General features: G+C 35.1%; 1 protein-coding gene across 1 annotated transcript; it reads left to right on the forward strand.

The window, feature by feature from the left end:
* The first annotated feature begins 1719 nt into the window (after positions 1 to 1719).
* On the forward strand, positions 1720 to 15772 carry LOC143149071 (uncharacterized). Its single transcript, XM_076316137.1, has 6 exons — positions 1720 to 1825; positions 8814 to 9024; positions 11589 to 11690; positions 12163 to 12351; positions 14093 to 14332; positions 15260 to 15772. The coding sequence occupies exons 2-6, from the start codon at positions 8815 to 8817 to the stop codon at positions 15470 to 15472; spliced, it is 954 nt and encodes a 317-aa protein (XP_076172252.1). The 5' UTR covers positions 1720 to 1825; position 8814; the 3' UTR covers positions 15473 to 15772.
* The last annotated feature ends 1236 nt before the right edge of the window (positions 15773 to 17008 follow it).

A 17008-nucleotide genomic window follows, 5' to 3' on the forward strand; every position in this document is an offset into this window, starting at 1 on the left:
TAAAATATTATTAAAATTCTTTCCGCGATGTTTTAGATAAAGTGTCGACGAAATCGAAGAAGTGTCCGGTTTCACAGTAAAAATTCGAAGTAAATGTTCATCGATCCATATTGGAATTAAAGTCACGTTCAATGGATGCAAATAGAGCCTTAAGGAGCCACGTAAAATTTGACATCAAAATGCGACGACCTACTGCCGAAAGAAATTTTCGTGCGATGCCCGGTAGAAAGCAATTTCAATTCGATTTCGTTCGTATTCCATTGGTGTGAAACGTAATTTACGGAAATGATCGGGTGTGAAGTCCTGTATATACAGAAGTAAAAAGTATTGAAATACCGCAACTATCGATGATATAACACTTGCATTCGAGCGTGCAATGGATTCTATACTTTTTTCGTTAGGCGTTTGTTTATTAAAGTCCAAAGGGCAAAATGTAATCTTATCGAGGATTAGCGATTACGATTGCCGCGTAATTAAGTAAGTGATTAATAACTATGATTGTTAAGCAATTCATAATTATAATTAACGAATAAAACAAATAACCAATGTGAATATAATCATCAGACGCAATTAATCATTGGACATAATTACATTTATCATCGTGCTTGTATCGATAAGTTAATAATGAAAGGTTGGTAAGAACTTAAGTAACGTGTCGTTAAAGGATTACAAATTATTGATGTAGGATTAATGATTAATCCGACTAACGATTATTTGATCGTTCATCATTATTATGCTGATTACGTCTCCTTGATTTCAAAGCCTCGGTCATTAAACGTAAACACCACAGAAGTGGTTAGGTTTATAGCTCTGCAAAATGTAATAACTTTTTCTAAATTCAATTTTCGTTTATCTTATGACATCACATTACAAAATCCTACTTCTATGTTTACATTTAGTAGTCTAAGGTTAAATATGTTTACATTGTCTAAAAGTAGCGTACACCAAAAGGCCAACGTAAACGTGTTAATAAATGTCAGATGGTTTCTTGAATTTGTTTTAATATCTCGGACAATATGATGAGAATAAAAATATTTGATTTTATTTGAACAATCAATGGTGACCTTGGTTTTGCTACAAAGGCAAACTATTTTTATCCAAAATGGTAATAATAATCATAAAATTCATTCAATCGTAGAGAAATTGCCATACAACCAAAAACCACTGTAAGTGTATAATATCTCAGCTAGACAAGAAATAAATTACCCCATCAAACATATATCTGTTAGGTGTCTACGACACCTAACACTAAATCCTAGCTACCACATTTTTTCTTTAAGTCCACACATATACAAACAAATACATTTATGTTATTCGTGCCCTTTGTGTTGTTCGTAATTATTACAAATTAATTGGAGACCTCGATAATTGCATTTTTTTATATCGTTCGAAGATACTTTTAGAATTTGAAACGTAAATGTATCGATTGTATCAAAAACACGTCCGATAGGTCTTACGAAGACTGATTCAATACGACTCCTTCTAGAATCGATCCGTTTCTTCTCCTAGTAATATCACGTAAACATTTTTTAGTAAAATTTTTTACCCGTTACAGGTTCAGTTCCGATGTTATCGAAATAATAATACGCTCTTGTACATTCTACAAATGTAACCACTGTTCACAGTTTTCGGGGAACACCTTGTTTCGTATTACGTATCCAATGCTGTCTCCCACTACATCAAAGCGGGCACAACTATTATTCTGGTGGAGGTAACTTTCAGCGAGAGACGCTATATAAGAGAATGAAGAACCGGCCGGCCAAGATAAAGCTCGCGTGTTGTCAATCCGTTCATCGTGCTGTTGCTCCTCTATCTTCGTTGACAGGTAAGTGGGGGTTGAAAAGTACGTTTTCGAAAAATATGAGAAAAAAGAAGGGAGCTCGAGAACTAACGCGGGATCAGTGACGACGATAAACAGTGCAAGTGCTTCCTACGGAGGTTCGTTTATTACTTTTTGACATTTTCTCCTGTGTGCCGTTGGCATCCCCTTGTTCTTGAACGCGTGGACGTAAAAAAAAAAAAGAAAAAGAAAAAAAAACGGTTCAAAAAAGTCGATCGAAACTCGAGATTGTTTCGAACGAAAGCTATTCTGCTGAACAGATCGAAATACCAATGTACGCGATACGCAGATATAAATCGAGGGAAACTCGATACAAAATTCTCGAGATTAGCGTCGTTATGCATGGTGGAGCAGGGATTATGGCACGTGCCTTAGAAGCGGGAAAAGGAACCGGTTGTGCGAGGGCGATCAGGAACTGCAACGAGGAATTTATGAAAAGTTTTCACAGCGTTGGTACATAGATCGACGTTCGTGAAACTGTTCTATAAAGTAATTTAATCACCGCAAGCATGTTTTACAAATGATTCTATACTCGAAATAATCATTGATTCGTCGTCGTTCGAACTACACTTTGTAACAAAAGGAGTACTCTAAATTCTTCGTATTCGGAAAATATATATCACGATCCGTCAGACGAAAAGAATTTTACATTAAATAATTGATGACACACGAGGTCGAAAGGGATCAAATAATTTAAACGGTTGATTTTAATGACCAATCAAAACTATATTTTATGCGGAAAATTTAATTATGTTAATCATAACACGAGATCGAAAGAGATTAAATAATTTAAACGGTTGATTTTAATGACCAATCAAAACTATTCTTTATGCGGAAAATTTAATTGAAATAATTGAAGAATATACTCGGTAGTCTGCTTATAAAGATACAGTATTTCTCGTAATAATATAAATATAAAATAAACATATGAAAAGCGGGAAACAAAAATAGTATAGTGTGAAAAAATATCGATGTGTACTGATTTCGATAAGGTCACCGAGATTTTCATATTTTGATAACGAGATCGACAAGACAGAAACAAATAAAATTTTCATTAATCGGAGAAGTACTTTTGATTCTATTAAAAATAATCGTACGAGTGGCTGATCGGTCAAAAGAAAAAAAGAAAAAGTATACATAATTTATACGGTTGAATTAGCAGTATGACGCAAATATTCTCTAGATATTTCGGATACTTAAAATTCCTGAACATGTAATCGATCGCAGCCCAGCATACAAGAATAAAAGGTTATTACACTGAATACCGCAGGCTTTGGTCTACCAGATTGAAAAATGTCGCCACAACTATAAAGCCTGCTCCAGATTTCCTTAAGAGCATGTCCAACCGGCCGACCAGTTACGTGTGCCCTCCGCTGATTATATTATACAGCCGCGTTCCCCTCGTTTGTAGTTACCGGGCAACTATCTCTTTTTTCATTATGCAATTGCTTTCTTTGCGCTCCGCCTCGAGAAACCCCTCCGGATCAGCTTCCAACCGTCCCGCTCGCAAACTTTATCGAAAGAAGGACATACTTCTTGAGGGAATACCAACACTTCACCAGCTTTTGTATTTTCAATTAATTTACAAGCAAACAGTTTCAAACATTTTTGCTTAACAATGAAAACAGTTGTAGTACTTTTTCAGTATGTAGATTACGTTTAAACAGTTCTAATGGAATTTTGTTTAAAGGAGTCACTTACAACGTTACTGTTAAGTTTCGATAAGAACAGACAAATAAAAGTTTCAGTTCGTATAGCATTTATAAAGAATAAACAGTTTTGTGCAACAAGAGCAAATATTTTTTTCCAGTATTATTCAATAAGTAATTACGTTACGAAATGTAAACATTATTTTTAGAATATTACATGTATGTTACAGTGTAGTGCCTTTTATACGACCATTAGCGTGGATTAGTTGATTTGTAATAAAAGTTTGGAAATAAATGTTTGCGACAAACACAATTTTCCAGAGTATTTTTAATGACAATAATCTTGTACATAAAAATGCTACAAGAATGGTCTTTGAAATAAAAATATAAATTTTAATGGAATTTTCAAAAGTAAAACTCAACTACTTCTTCGATCCCTGATTTATTTTCACTTTCAGTTTATTTCATCTTAACATTTTTTCTGAGGTTGTTCGGTAAAATGTTAATTTTCTGAAATTTCATCTCCGTTTAGAACAATTCGAAAGAAAACTGAATCTTAAAGAAAAAAACGTATTTGAAACTACAACCAATTATAAAAGTTCCCTTATGACACTACATTTTTATATGAAACCAAATATTTTATAAAGTGTTTCAAATTTTTGTTCAATCATCCGTATTCCTCTATAGAAAAAAAAACTGAAAGACTTCTCTTTCAATGAAAAAAAAATTCAAATTAATAACACGACCGATATTAACACCTCTTTTCAAGAACGCGTTAAATGCAAACTTTCCTCTATAAAATAAACTGAAAGTCTTCTCTTTTGATTAATAAAAGAATTCGAATTAATAACACAACGATATTTACACCTCTCTCTGAGAGCGCGTTAAATGCAAATCGTGTGTTTATTTGACCGTGTATATGCGCACGAAGCTGAAAGAAAACATGATTATTTATTTTAAAAAACGAGTTCCAAGCACACGTGACTTCTGAGAGTCAATCTTAACACCAGAAACGGTTCGCTACATTTAACGATCCACGCAGTTCGTAGGGAAAGTTTCCACGATATTCCTCGATGAAAGATAACGGAGAAACTTGAACAGAAACAACAAGCGAAAGAAATGTCCCAACAAGACGATCCGATTTCTGACGGATCCTTGGTCTCGGACCAGCGAACGCACCGTGTCCTTTCTAGACGCAAACCTTGGACGATATTGTTTCTCGATCTGCATGCGCTAACACCATAACTCAATTCGTAACACCCGATATAGATACACTCCCATTTTTCACGTAGAGTGCCAGTTTTGCACGCAGGACCCTCTTACTTTCACTCGGGCTACCGATCGAGGTTTGCCACCACCTTAACGATTGCCCGGTTCGCTGACTTGCGTCTAAGTAAAGACAGGCTCCTCATTAAGAGCGGCAACCGCATTTTTCCGTGTCTTGCCGGTGCAAATCATTAACCACTTTGTTCTTTAAATGGACTGGTTAATCGAGTAACTCGCGGCTGGAATTACACGATGACCTGCGACCACTTTTGACAAACACGTTACGTAAAATGTCTCGTTAAATCGGGAAACATCGGGATATACCTTCGACCTTTGTGACACGTACGGAGAACCTTTCGCATCGTGAAGGGAAAATGACGTGCCCCCACGGTAACCTAACGACGTTTTGTTTGATAAAAACAGGACTCACTTTCGCGGAAGACTAGAAACTTAATTCTTGGATCGAAAAATATTAATGAAACGTTGCACCGATTGTAAACTATTCGGTTGTTCGGAAAGTCATTTCGTTTCTGTTTTTTTTTTTTTTGGTGTAAATGAAACACGATTTTTTTAGAGCGTATAAACATTTTATTAAATTATATATTCTCCATTTTGGAAAACGAAATCACTTCCCGAACAACCCGATAATTTAAGAAATTGAATTTAAGTAACAAAGCAATAGTACGATAAGAGAAATTATATTTTGAAAAGTACCAACGATATAAGCAAACGTTTTACTGACTGGACATCTCTCTCTCAACCAGTAGGGGTACCATAATCAAGAATAGTGGTACCGAGATCAATATACTCGATGAATAGAGACAATACATATATCGATATCCCATATCTTTCTAATTTTTGTTTCTGATCAGACAATACAAATTGTTGAAAAAAAAAATAGATACAATATTACTTTTCGTCATGCCCGATAACTGCAAACATTTTATGACAGTGATCACAGACTGAAACTCTCATTATCAATTATACGTACCGTAGATGTACGGTTGAGTCTTAAATGAATGTCGTACAATGAACAAACCGGCCGACCAATAAAAAAAACAAAGGATAGAAAAAGATGTCGAATCCTTTGTTTCATTCGATCGATCGGTCGATTTTTTTGCTGTATGATGTTCAACTAGGACAAAACTTAAGACAGGTCCGTACGATTGATTTTATGAGAACGCTACGCACGTTGAAATTATTGCTCAAACAATCGAACAAACGATAGTTGTACAGATATATTGTACACGAATTTGTTACGTTCGTGGCCTCTTATCGTAGTCGTGTTTCAAGAGATAAAAGTCATCGGAACTTCAGTAACAAATTATCAAAGAAATAGATTGCCTCTGACTGCAATAATTCCCATTTTCCAGTAACAATTTTTATTCCGGTTTCGAGAAACGAAATTATCCCCACCACTGTTCACAATTTACGATCGCCTGATGCAAGCGATTCTTTATAAAAAGTTGCGTCTAACTTCATCCATTGATTACAATTTTTTTATTTTTTATTGCATCGTACGGGTGACCTTGTTCAAATTATTTTTAATTATACGTAATACGATTGTACTTTCGAGTGTGTGCGGCTTCGATCGGAATGAAATCGCGATTGAAATCTGTTTCGTTGGAAAAATTTCATCAATCCATTGACACGATTCGCGTATTCTTATGAAGATTAATGACAAACGTAAGAATTTTTGTATCACATTAGTGGTTGATGCACTGGAACACGTATCGCGTCGCTTTGAGGTTTCGGTAATCGAGCGCACGTAATGCGAAACTCGTTCACTGTTGCTTTATCCTGCTCACACTCGTTGGATACAATTCACATTCCTTGTTAAGCGACTGGCCGGACCTCCGCCTGAGCGGATAATAAATCACTACTTACCCCGCTTTTAAGCGAACTGGCGTTCCCGATTCTGTCACTCGAAAGCGGACGTTGTTGTATTCGTTGTAAAAATAATACAGAATCAGAAACCAATACACTTAACCCTTTGCACTCGAAGCTTTTCTGTTACCAGAAACTAGCACCACGATCAAATCCTTCAAATCGTGTAATTAATTTAAGACGGAGCACTTTCATTTCAACGTTTCATATACATATATTTATATCTTACGAGTAATTGAATCTTAATTTCAATTTCAAACCACGATGGTTTTCCGAATTGGAGAAAGCACATCGAATTAAGTGGCGATCGAGGATCGCCTCTCGAGTGGAATGGGTTAATAAATCGATACAAAATCAAGAACACATAAACTTCAAATAGTATTTCATTAGTACTAGCATTGAAGTATTTAAGTTTCACATTGAATGCCTCGTACAGTATTTATTGTCCAAAACCGTATATGTAGCATTAGTTTCAGTTTCTCAAATCCAATCAGCGTTCGAATTCCTGTTAATAAACGAGCGTCACCTCCCTTTATGAGAATACGCACTGAGGGGAAAGCGACCTATCGAAAAATGTTCTTTCTTCGTGTCGCGGAGAGATTAAATTTTTTATTCATCCACGACGATCTACTATTTGCCAGTTATACGCAATCGCTTTGTCGCGTCTCGGGACTGGGGCCGTTTCGCTTTTACTCCTTTTTCGCATTTGTCACGCTCAACAGAAGTTTCTTTTTATCAACGAGAGATCTGCACTACAGCAACGTCGAGAGGTCCGCTCTCGTAAGTCGAGCCTTTCAAATTTATCGAAAGCGCCGGATCTCTCGCGATACATCATCGCCGTTACGAATGAGATGTCCTCAACGGATCGTGAAACCGCTGTCCGTGTTTTACGCACTTAGAAAGTAAGGTGCTTTTCACCGACCATCACCGACAGAAGTACCAACGCGTGTGTTCCAAGTCAAACAATAGACAGACAGTCCGCCTAGGACCAAATATTTCGTTTCCTACGGTTACGGTCGCAACCAGTCCAACTGGTTGCAAATAACGAACGTCTCGTTCTAAATGTAATTACGCGTAATTGTATTCACGCGTACCTATATCGTGTGATTTTTACTTTCTTTCGATCAATTTATCGTTCAAATGATAAATTTAGAGAATTAAAACAGAGAGATCCAAGAGACGGCCTTTATCAGTCGGATTTTCCATCGCGTTCGAAACTGCAGCAACCAATGCACGAGAGAGAGAGTGTGCAACTTCGTTCGGCTTGAAATACGATTATTCTATTTCACCACATTTCTCCGTGGCCCTCTTTCTCGCAAATATTCTAGGTCATCGACATTAAACGTGTATGCCCCCGGCACATTTGCACGCGGCAGCTGCAAGTAAATTTGCTGAAAATTATGTATCATTCATTCTAAATGATTATTTACGTTTCTCTCTTTAGATTCCCCATTAACTGTATTTGTATATATATTTTTTCCCAAGACATTCGATGAAACATTAACGATTTATTTACGTACTTGACCATCGTGTTTAATGGACCTATAAATCTTTCGAGTAGATACGAGGATAATTTGGGACCGTTAAATCGAAGCTGTTACTTCATCACGTTCGTTGCTGTATTAAATACGATTATGATTTAAACTCACCCTGTAAATCGAAATATATTTTACTCAGTATTCACGCTTCGTCCTTGTGCGATTTACATTCGAATATCGTAACGTTGATCGATTGCTGCAACGAACGTGTCAAATAGAATGTCAGCAATTAAACAAAAATTGAAGAGTCGAATAACCGAGGGAAAACGTTAACTAAGGAACTACTAACCATACTCGATGAAAATCGGACATAATCGTTCGTACGTCGTACGTTTAAGGGACAGTGAGACAAAGACGTAAATTTTGAAGGTGATCGCAAAGTTTCTCGCGAGACCAGCTGCGATTTCCATCAATTCGGTGAAGTATCATTACTTTCCACTTGGAGTCAACCGCCGTGCTCTATGGAAGATATCAATAGCCAAGGTCACTTTCTCTAGTGCATGTCTGTAAATACAGATCTCTGTTATTTTGTCTGCGTATCATGTGCGAGAAAGTGCATCGAGCGCGTAATTCTAGACAGCGAGAAATTGTCGTGGACCGCTCAGTGGAACTCGCTCGTTTTATCTTTTTCAGGATGTATTGGCTGTGTCTGGTGGCACTAGCTGTGACAGCAACAGCACAGAATGCTTACGATTTAGACGGCAGGGTGCCATTTCCTGGTAAATCGTCGAGCCTAGGACCTCTTTACGCATCCGCGGGTCAAGGTTTTCGTGATAACAGTTACGAGGACAACATTGTGACCCCTACACCGACACCTGCCTTCAGGAATCCTGGCCAACAGCCTGTAAGTAATGAAATTATTATTATTGTTGTTGTTGTTGCAACCTGTACGCCAATTGGAAGAAATCGTACACGATATGCAACAACGATTGCATAGTTAGATTGCCCAGTCGTCAATTAGGTGTAGATTGATTTTCGAATGCATTTTTCTCGAAAACGAAGCCTTCCATATAATTTTGATATTCTATATTTTCGTTGTATTTTAATAAAAAAAAAAGTTCGTGTCCTTTGAAGTTAAAGATAAGTGAATGTAATGAACAGCTCGTCGCGTTACTCGTACCCTATGTAGATACGTCGATTTAATTAGGGATGTATTGTAGAGTAGATCCACTGTGAATGGAAACACGAAACGATACGACGAATGAATTGGTATACTAGTTAAAAAATAATTGCTAAACTTAAAATCTTCGAGAAGAACCAATAATTTTATTATTTGCACAGTGTGTTACGAAGAAAATGAAACGAGTCAAAATATATTAAACAAATATAGTAAATTCCTTGCGCAAAGGAAAAGCGAAAAGTTATCATCGTTTTGCAATCTAAGGTTTCGTTTTCGTGGTACATGTATACAAGCAAAGTTTATTGACGTGATTCGCGGCACGTGCTATTTATATTCGAATCGGCCGATTGCACGAACGTACATATGTAAATACACATTCATTCACACGAGAAAGACATTTGTCATGATGTTCCCACGCATACAAACTTTAACCGATCGTATCTCAATAACAAAGCTCCAGATTCCAAATGATAAAGGAGTCTTCGATTTCTTTTCGCATGAAAGATTTACATGATTCGACTCGTATAAATTCTTTTGTATCTGGAATCTACTCGGAAGTTAGCCACCTTATCGGCACGATCCTGTCGTAATCGTACGATTTTGTTTACCCACACTTCATATTATGCCGAACAAACAATAACACACTGCTGATGGATGAAAGATTTGGCAATACGTTTAAAAGTGGAATACATCCGGGAACAACGTATTTTTAAACGAATGGATCTATAATAGTGAGAGAATATACAATAATTTCTTACATAATGTCTCGTCGTTATCCCCACCATTTAATCGCATCTCGCTCATTCTCGTTGTTCTCACTCTCGTATTTGATGTATACAAAGACGAGCAAGCTGAACAAATAAGAGTCAATTCTTGGAACACTACTTGCATACCTTGTGAAATAAATCGATGCGATCTCAATTCAGGATACGTATTATGCGAGACGTTACTACATACTGTGCATATATGTATACATGTAAGTTCTGTACTATACAAAAACGAAGATTGAAATTTAATTGTACGATGATTGGGAACAAAAAGAGAAATCGCAAACAACGATCCATCGATCTAGCCGAACATGTAATACGTTCTTCCAAATTGATCTCACAATTTATTTAATACGGATTAAAAATTTACTTAACTAGATGTTTTTGCAAAAAGTCACTTAACCTTTTCAGAAATATGAAACTTCACAATTGATAATTTTATTGGCAACAATTTATATAGAATATACTTCTCTTGTGAATATACTTCTGATAAATCACGTATAATAATAAATTATGTCCAAGTGCGCTATTATTGCTCATTATGCCGAAAAATCATAAAGGAGAATATTATCACGAAAAGTATGGCCTTAAAACTAATCTTAGGCAATTTCACTGCAAAAGAATCCAAGAAATCTAGTACAAGTTATTAAAAAAAACGTTGATGTATTTTCAAGAAGTAAAAATGAGGGGGAAACACGTACATATATCTATACGAATGATAATTGTAATGTAATTTTTTAACAATCAGTCGTCCAAGAATAAAATCTAGAAAACCTTTTTCTACAGTTGAGTTAGTTTATCCAAAAATTAGATTCCAATTAGCTCTCGATAGCTTTGAATAGCTTTGTGGAAAATAAAAATAACGCTAAATTAAAAATCTTACCGAATTTCCAGTAAATGAAAAAGTTGGTAAATATGCAATCCCCCATGTGAACCGTTCAACTTCAAGAATGAACGCAACAGCAAGTTGCGTGTTACAATACGTAATAAATAATAAGATTACAGCTTCGGGCATTTTTATTTTGTTAATTTTGACAGCGAAAGTAAATCGTTGTATATACAAAAAATTTAATTAACATTTTACATCTAGTTGTAACGTTCGATTGAAACGTTTTCACTTATCACGTTTTTATGGAACACCTATCTACTTTAATCGTGTAACTGTCGTATATTATTAACAAATTATATTCGTTTACCGCTAAGTTAATACCTGTAATGCTTTTTCGGTTTTATTACGACAATTACCAGTTTTCGAATCGCTCGAGTTCCAAGTATTAATAATTGCAATGAAAGTAGTTGCGTCATTTAATATTGTGTATGCGTAATACATATTGCGTAAGGACTTACGTAAAAATAACCGGTTACTTCAAAGTATCAACTCACGTGAATTTCTTACTTCTTACGGCTTGCAACAACTGTACGGACTACCCTGAATGGCTTCTGACACGAAAGAAGAATTTTCTCAATGTACCAACAAGCGAATACTGTACTCATTTTTTTTTTTTATTTTTTTGTTCACAGTTGTATCGTAAACCGCCAAGTCCATCGCTCGAACAAGGAGCTATCAGGGTGAGTGGACCACCACGCAGTATTATTCGCGGTGGACAACCTCAAAATCCTCAGGTGATTATCGTCTGGTCTCTCGATTCTTAAATCAACCTTTCACAAAATTCGAACGACCGTAACAGCTGCCAGGCCAAATTGTTATTCCTCGTATCTTACGATAAGTGAAAGCAGCGTAAGAAACCCTTGCACCCATTGTTTGCGACTCCGCACAATAAAGATCTTATGTAATCACCGGCTATTACATCAAGGAGAAAGAAATAATTTCAGGGACGAAGCAAATCATTTTACTCTTTTCGTAGTGATTTTTAAAAATTACATACACCGTTGTTATCCCCTTAACGATAGCTGGAATTAAGTAATCATTTTCGACGATAAATCGTGGAACCGGTTTTACGAAAAAATTTTATCTTACGTTGACTTTCAATAAATGTCATTGGAAAATCGAATTATTCGCGTGAACGTTTCGCTTCCTCGTGTGAGTCACGGTCGTGAAAATTACGATGTCATTAACTTTATACTGTGATTGAAGGCCGAAGAGTTGGAAGAAAAGGAGGAGCCCGATCGTTTGACGCTTCTCTTACCGCAGAGTAAATTCGATTGCGTGAACAAACAAACCGGATATTATGCCGACGAAGACCTGCATTGTGAAGTCTTCCATTATTGCCAGGATAATGCCAAACATTCTTGGATCTGTCCCGAAGGATTCACGTTCCACCAGGTAATCGTCGCGTAGTCAACAAATATACGAATTTCAAGTCCAATTATGAACACGTATTCGATGCTTGTAATACATGTTACATGATTATTGTTCTTGAAACAACAATTGTTATAAAAAGTCAAACAAATTAAACATAACGACTCCAATTACGGTTCTAAAATCGATTCTATAACGATTTTATGTCAGTTTCACAATGATTACAGAATATACCCGTTTTTAAAATAACAAAATGAAATTTTGTTAAATATAGATAAGTCGTGTGTAATATATGGTATTAATTTGGTGTTTATTCTTTAGATTTGTTATAAATCCATACACTTGTCACGAATACAGAAATGAAAATAGTACATACAAATTATTTATAGTGTATGTACAAATTGTCATAAATAAATATATTTATTTATTTGTTTCAATAATATAAACTTTTTGTAATAGAATAAATTTAAAGAGATTTTAAAATGCAGTAAATGCATTTTTGAAAACAGAAATCAATGTAATAATATAGAACCATAACCGGAATCAATATGTTCGTTTTTATCAGTTCTCTGTGGCAGTTATTCCAAATACGTAATGGTTGTTCTTACATTATTGATTTCACCAAGAACCTTTGTATAATAATGTAGAGTTACAATATCAATTCAATTTTGTGGTTCGTGATTAATTAAATGTAAATTTATTTAAATTTAATGTTTCATATTTTCTCGTCTGTCAGATAGAAAATATAGATCTATGTATATATGAATACTAAGTGAAGAACATGCAAGATTCATCACGTAAATTATTTTCGATACTACTGGATCTATTTAAGTAACTTCTCTCTTGATATTTCGTTTCACAGAAGAATACATTTGTTTTTTATATATCAGTCGATCGGCTCGTTATTTCCTATAAAAAGAAGTATAAAACTATTTATACCAAAAAGTCATTTGTTGTAAAAATATATGAATTTCTTCAATATTGCAAAGTTGTACCAGTAATATGTATGCACGTAATGCTTACTTTCTTAAATGTTCAAAAATACTTAACACAGGAATCCTTCCTAACATGTCTGCAGAAATTTATTGATATACCAAAAGAATTCTTTACTTCGTATTATCTAAAGTCGTATATTCTTCTTAATAAATCGTACTTTTCATATTTCCCCAACGAATGGTCCACCTACAAAGAATCCAATAACATCAGAATATGCCTCGCTCGAAATCAACCTTACTTGAAACTTTTATTTATTAATATTGAATTAACCACTCTGTATACTTTCTCTCATCGCTTTATTTCGAATTGTACGACCGGTCGACGAGGAGACACGATACATAAAATTTAAACAACTTCTTTTAAAATAATTGTATCCAGGAAAGTTGTAAGGCCTGGTGCTAACCATTTCTGTATAATTCAAGTGACCTAGTGAAAGCGTTCGTAAAAATAAACTTTGTTTCACACCGGTACAATTAACCCAGCTCTGAATACCACCGATAAGTAAATTTCACCTCTCGTATACATTAACGTACGATTTCGCCCGATCATTTCCGGTCTTGTTCCCTGAACAGATAAATAAGGCCAATCATAAATCGCCTTAATCGGTTTCCCGATAGCGGCATATCCTAGTGCGTTTCCGGAGTAATTAACCCACGCCCCTTTCCTCGACTGAAAAGATCTAAATAGAGGAACGGTGTGCGTTTTCTGTCCGGTGGAACACCTTTCTCTTCTCCGAATGTAGAAGCTATTAGAATCGTTCGTGTTACAGGTTCACCTGATTTGCATGCCGCCGAGCGGTGACATAAACTGCAAGAAGAGCTCGCAGTACCATTTCGTTAACGAGTACCTGTACAAACCATTGAACTTAGCTGAGGCTGAGACCAAACCTAATGTAACCTTGAGATACAGCGAAAGATACTTCCCGGCTGATATACACGCGGACGAACGTGAGGTCAGTGACTATCAGATCACTCCTGCCTCTGCGCCCATTCGACGTCCCACACCACCGGTAAGACTTCATTGAGACGCAATAGAACTTTCTAAGGAAAGTGGATAGGTCCGAATCTCTGTTATTCGAATACTTCAACAACCGGACACTCAACTTTTCAAACGTTCTGTTGTCCAAACAGAGAACATTTTATCGCGGAGTATCCTTTCTCTTATTGAAACGTTCATCTGTAACGACAAATATTGACCGCGATCATCGTAATTTAGCGTATAGAGCTAACTACGTAAAGGAAACACGATATAACGCATAACTTGAAAATGAAATATAAAGTTAGCAAGAGGGTATGACAAAAATCACAATGATTGAAAAGATCGTCGTTCATTCGAATCAAAGATTCAGTGTACGTGTTGGTTCCTTTCCAAAGTTCTAATTTGTGCAGTAATTAAACAAGAACTTATATTAATGTTTGCTAAATTCTTCACAAACAATCATTTATTCGTTTTTTTTCTTCTAGGTGATTTTCAGATATTAATATAAAATTTGATACATCTTTGAGAGAATAATATAATGTTTTACAAAAAATATGCGTCTGTTGCATCTTCTCGTATATTATAAAACGAAAAGACAAGACAAATGATTGGAAAATCGATGACAAAGTACCCATTGAAAAATTGTTGAAAAGTTGTTGCACAGTTAAATTTGTGTTCAAACTTGACCGATTTAACAGTTCAAAATATACGGGATATGTAAATTATTGAAAAAGAAAAGGTAGCTCATTTCATTTGACATTTCTGTTATTGTACTCGAAACATGGAATAATCAACATCAAAAAAGAGCATTTTGTTACGCGAAAATTCTTTTATTTGAATAGTTTTGTCTGTCTGTTAGTACAAATAATAGAGATTCTATTGCATTACTCTGTTAAGATATGAAATTAAGGATGTGGGTGTGTTCATGTCAGTAACAAATGCAAATATTTATGCACAGGTATATGCAAGCCCTCAACCAGCTACATTGAACAGCATTCCACCCTCAGCTCGTCCACAACCAACAGGCCTTCCGCAATTTCGTTTACCATTGAATCAGGTGTTTCGTAGCCCCGAAGAAGTAAACATTCCTCTTCAACATAGACGTCCGCAACCACATCAACCTGTGAGAAGATTCCCTCAGGTCCGACCTGATGATGAAGAATACGAATGAATTTAATCTGCAGTTGATTTGATAATTATCATTCATCGTCATTATTCATCATTGCATTTCAGTCGCTAATTATATTGCTGGAATCCCATCATATCTCTCACATTGAAATTGAACACGGGAGAAAAATCTTCAGAAGTATTTGCTATATTTATTTGAATAAATTATAGCTGGATAGTTGTATAAATTAATAGTAGAATATAAATTATTCCATGTTCTCATTTCTCATATTCCGCAAAAATCTCTGAATCTTTTAAGATTGAAATCGGATCGAACTTTGTCTAACATTGTAATTAGCACTTCGAAAAATGTAATATTAAGTTATATTTTCAAACTTGTTGTGGTTTTAAAGAAACTAAATTAATTCAATAACCACACCTCTAATATTTATAAAAAAAATAATGATCAGCGATAATTATAATGATGTAATGAGTTTATGCGTATTGCAAGTATGTACGGTATTTAACATGTAATATATAATCGATATTAGCATAACAGTGATGACTAATAAATTGTTATTGCATTATTTTTAACATCGCTTAGTATTTTATGAACATGCCTACAAAATAATCACGTACTGTATATGTAAATAATTCTTTATAATATTTGATATTCCTAAAAATGCAAACTACAAATTTTATCGTGGACTAGAGATTGACAAAGAAATAAAACATGCAGCACCTATGTTTATACATAGGTACATACATATGTATATATTTGTACGAAACTGAATTTATATATGTATATAAGTCAAACAAAATTAAAAAACACGGTTAAAATTTTGTATTTCATATTGAAAAATATTATCAAACCGTAGACGCATATGTATACATGTACATATATTGATAAAAAAAAAAAGATGTTCATCGTATACTTTATATCATGCAGTGAGAACAATTATTGCTGAAACGTCATGACCAGATTTGTGTTGTATCATATTTTTTTATCTTCCTCGAGCATCATAGCTAAATCGATCTCGAAAAACAGTTGACAGAAATATAAAAGAAGCCATGATTTGTTTAGCATTCGTTGTTTATTAAATTGAACGTGTATAAATTTGACGTTTCTCTTGTTTATTTTTATGTATTTTCGATGTATAAGGTATCGCCCTATTGTTTTCTACACCCCCTGCAATACTAATACCAGAAAAGAATTACGTTCTCTCCGACGTCATATTGAATTTCCCCTACCACTGCACATCTAATGTATAAATCACGAATCCGTGAGCTCGGTTTTTGGTCATTTGAGGAGTCGAGAAAAAAGCTGACACGAAGGTTTCTCTCTCGTTCTCACATAGCTAAAATCCGATTTGCGGACAAACGGCTTATCCAACTACTGACCATCGTTTACGGTTGGAAATAAAAGATTATTCACGATTCTCATAACGAGGAAAAGTATTGTAATTTTTGTTACGACACCCATTTTTTTATAACAAAAATTACTAATGTGCAAAATATAATCAATTCATTTTTTTTGAAATTACTAATATCTACATACAGATTTTTTCTACGTACGTTCTATGTACTTACATACATTTTC

The sequence above is a fragment of the Ptiloglossa arizonensis genome, chromosome 7 (assembly GCF_051014685.1).
Source record: "Ptiloglossa arizonensis isolate GNS036 chromosome 7, iyPtiAriz1_principal, whole genome shotgun sequence".
NCBI lineage: Eukaryota > Metazoa > Arthropoda > Insecta > Hymenoptera > Colletidae > Ptiloglossa > Ptiloglossa arizonensis.

Coding starts and splice junctions, on each gene's coding strand:
- LOC143149071 (XM_076316137.1), top strand. CDS start 8,815: ATGTATTGGCTGTGTCTGGTGGCACTAGCTGTGACAGCAACAGCACAG. Junction 9,025..11,588: donor GGAATCCTGGCCAACAGCCT/GTAAGTAATGAA, acceptor TTTTGTTCACAG/TTGTATCGTAAACCGCCAAG. Junction 14,333..15,259: donor TTCGACGTCCCACACCACCG/GTAAGACTTCAT, acceptor ATTTATGCACAG/GTATATGCAAGCCCTCAACC.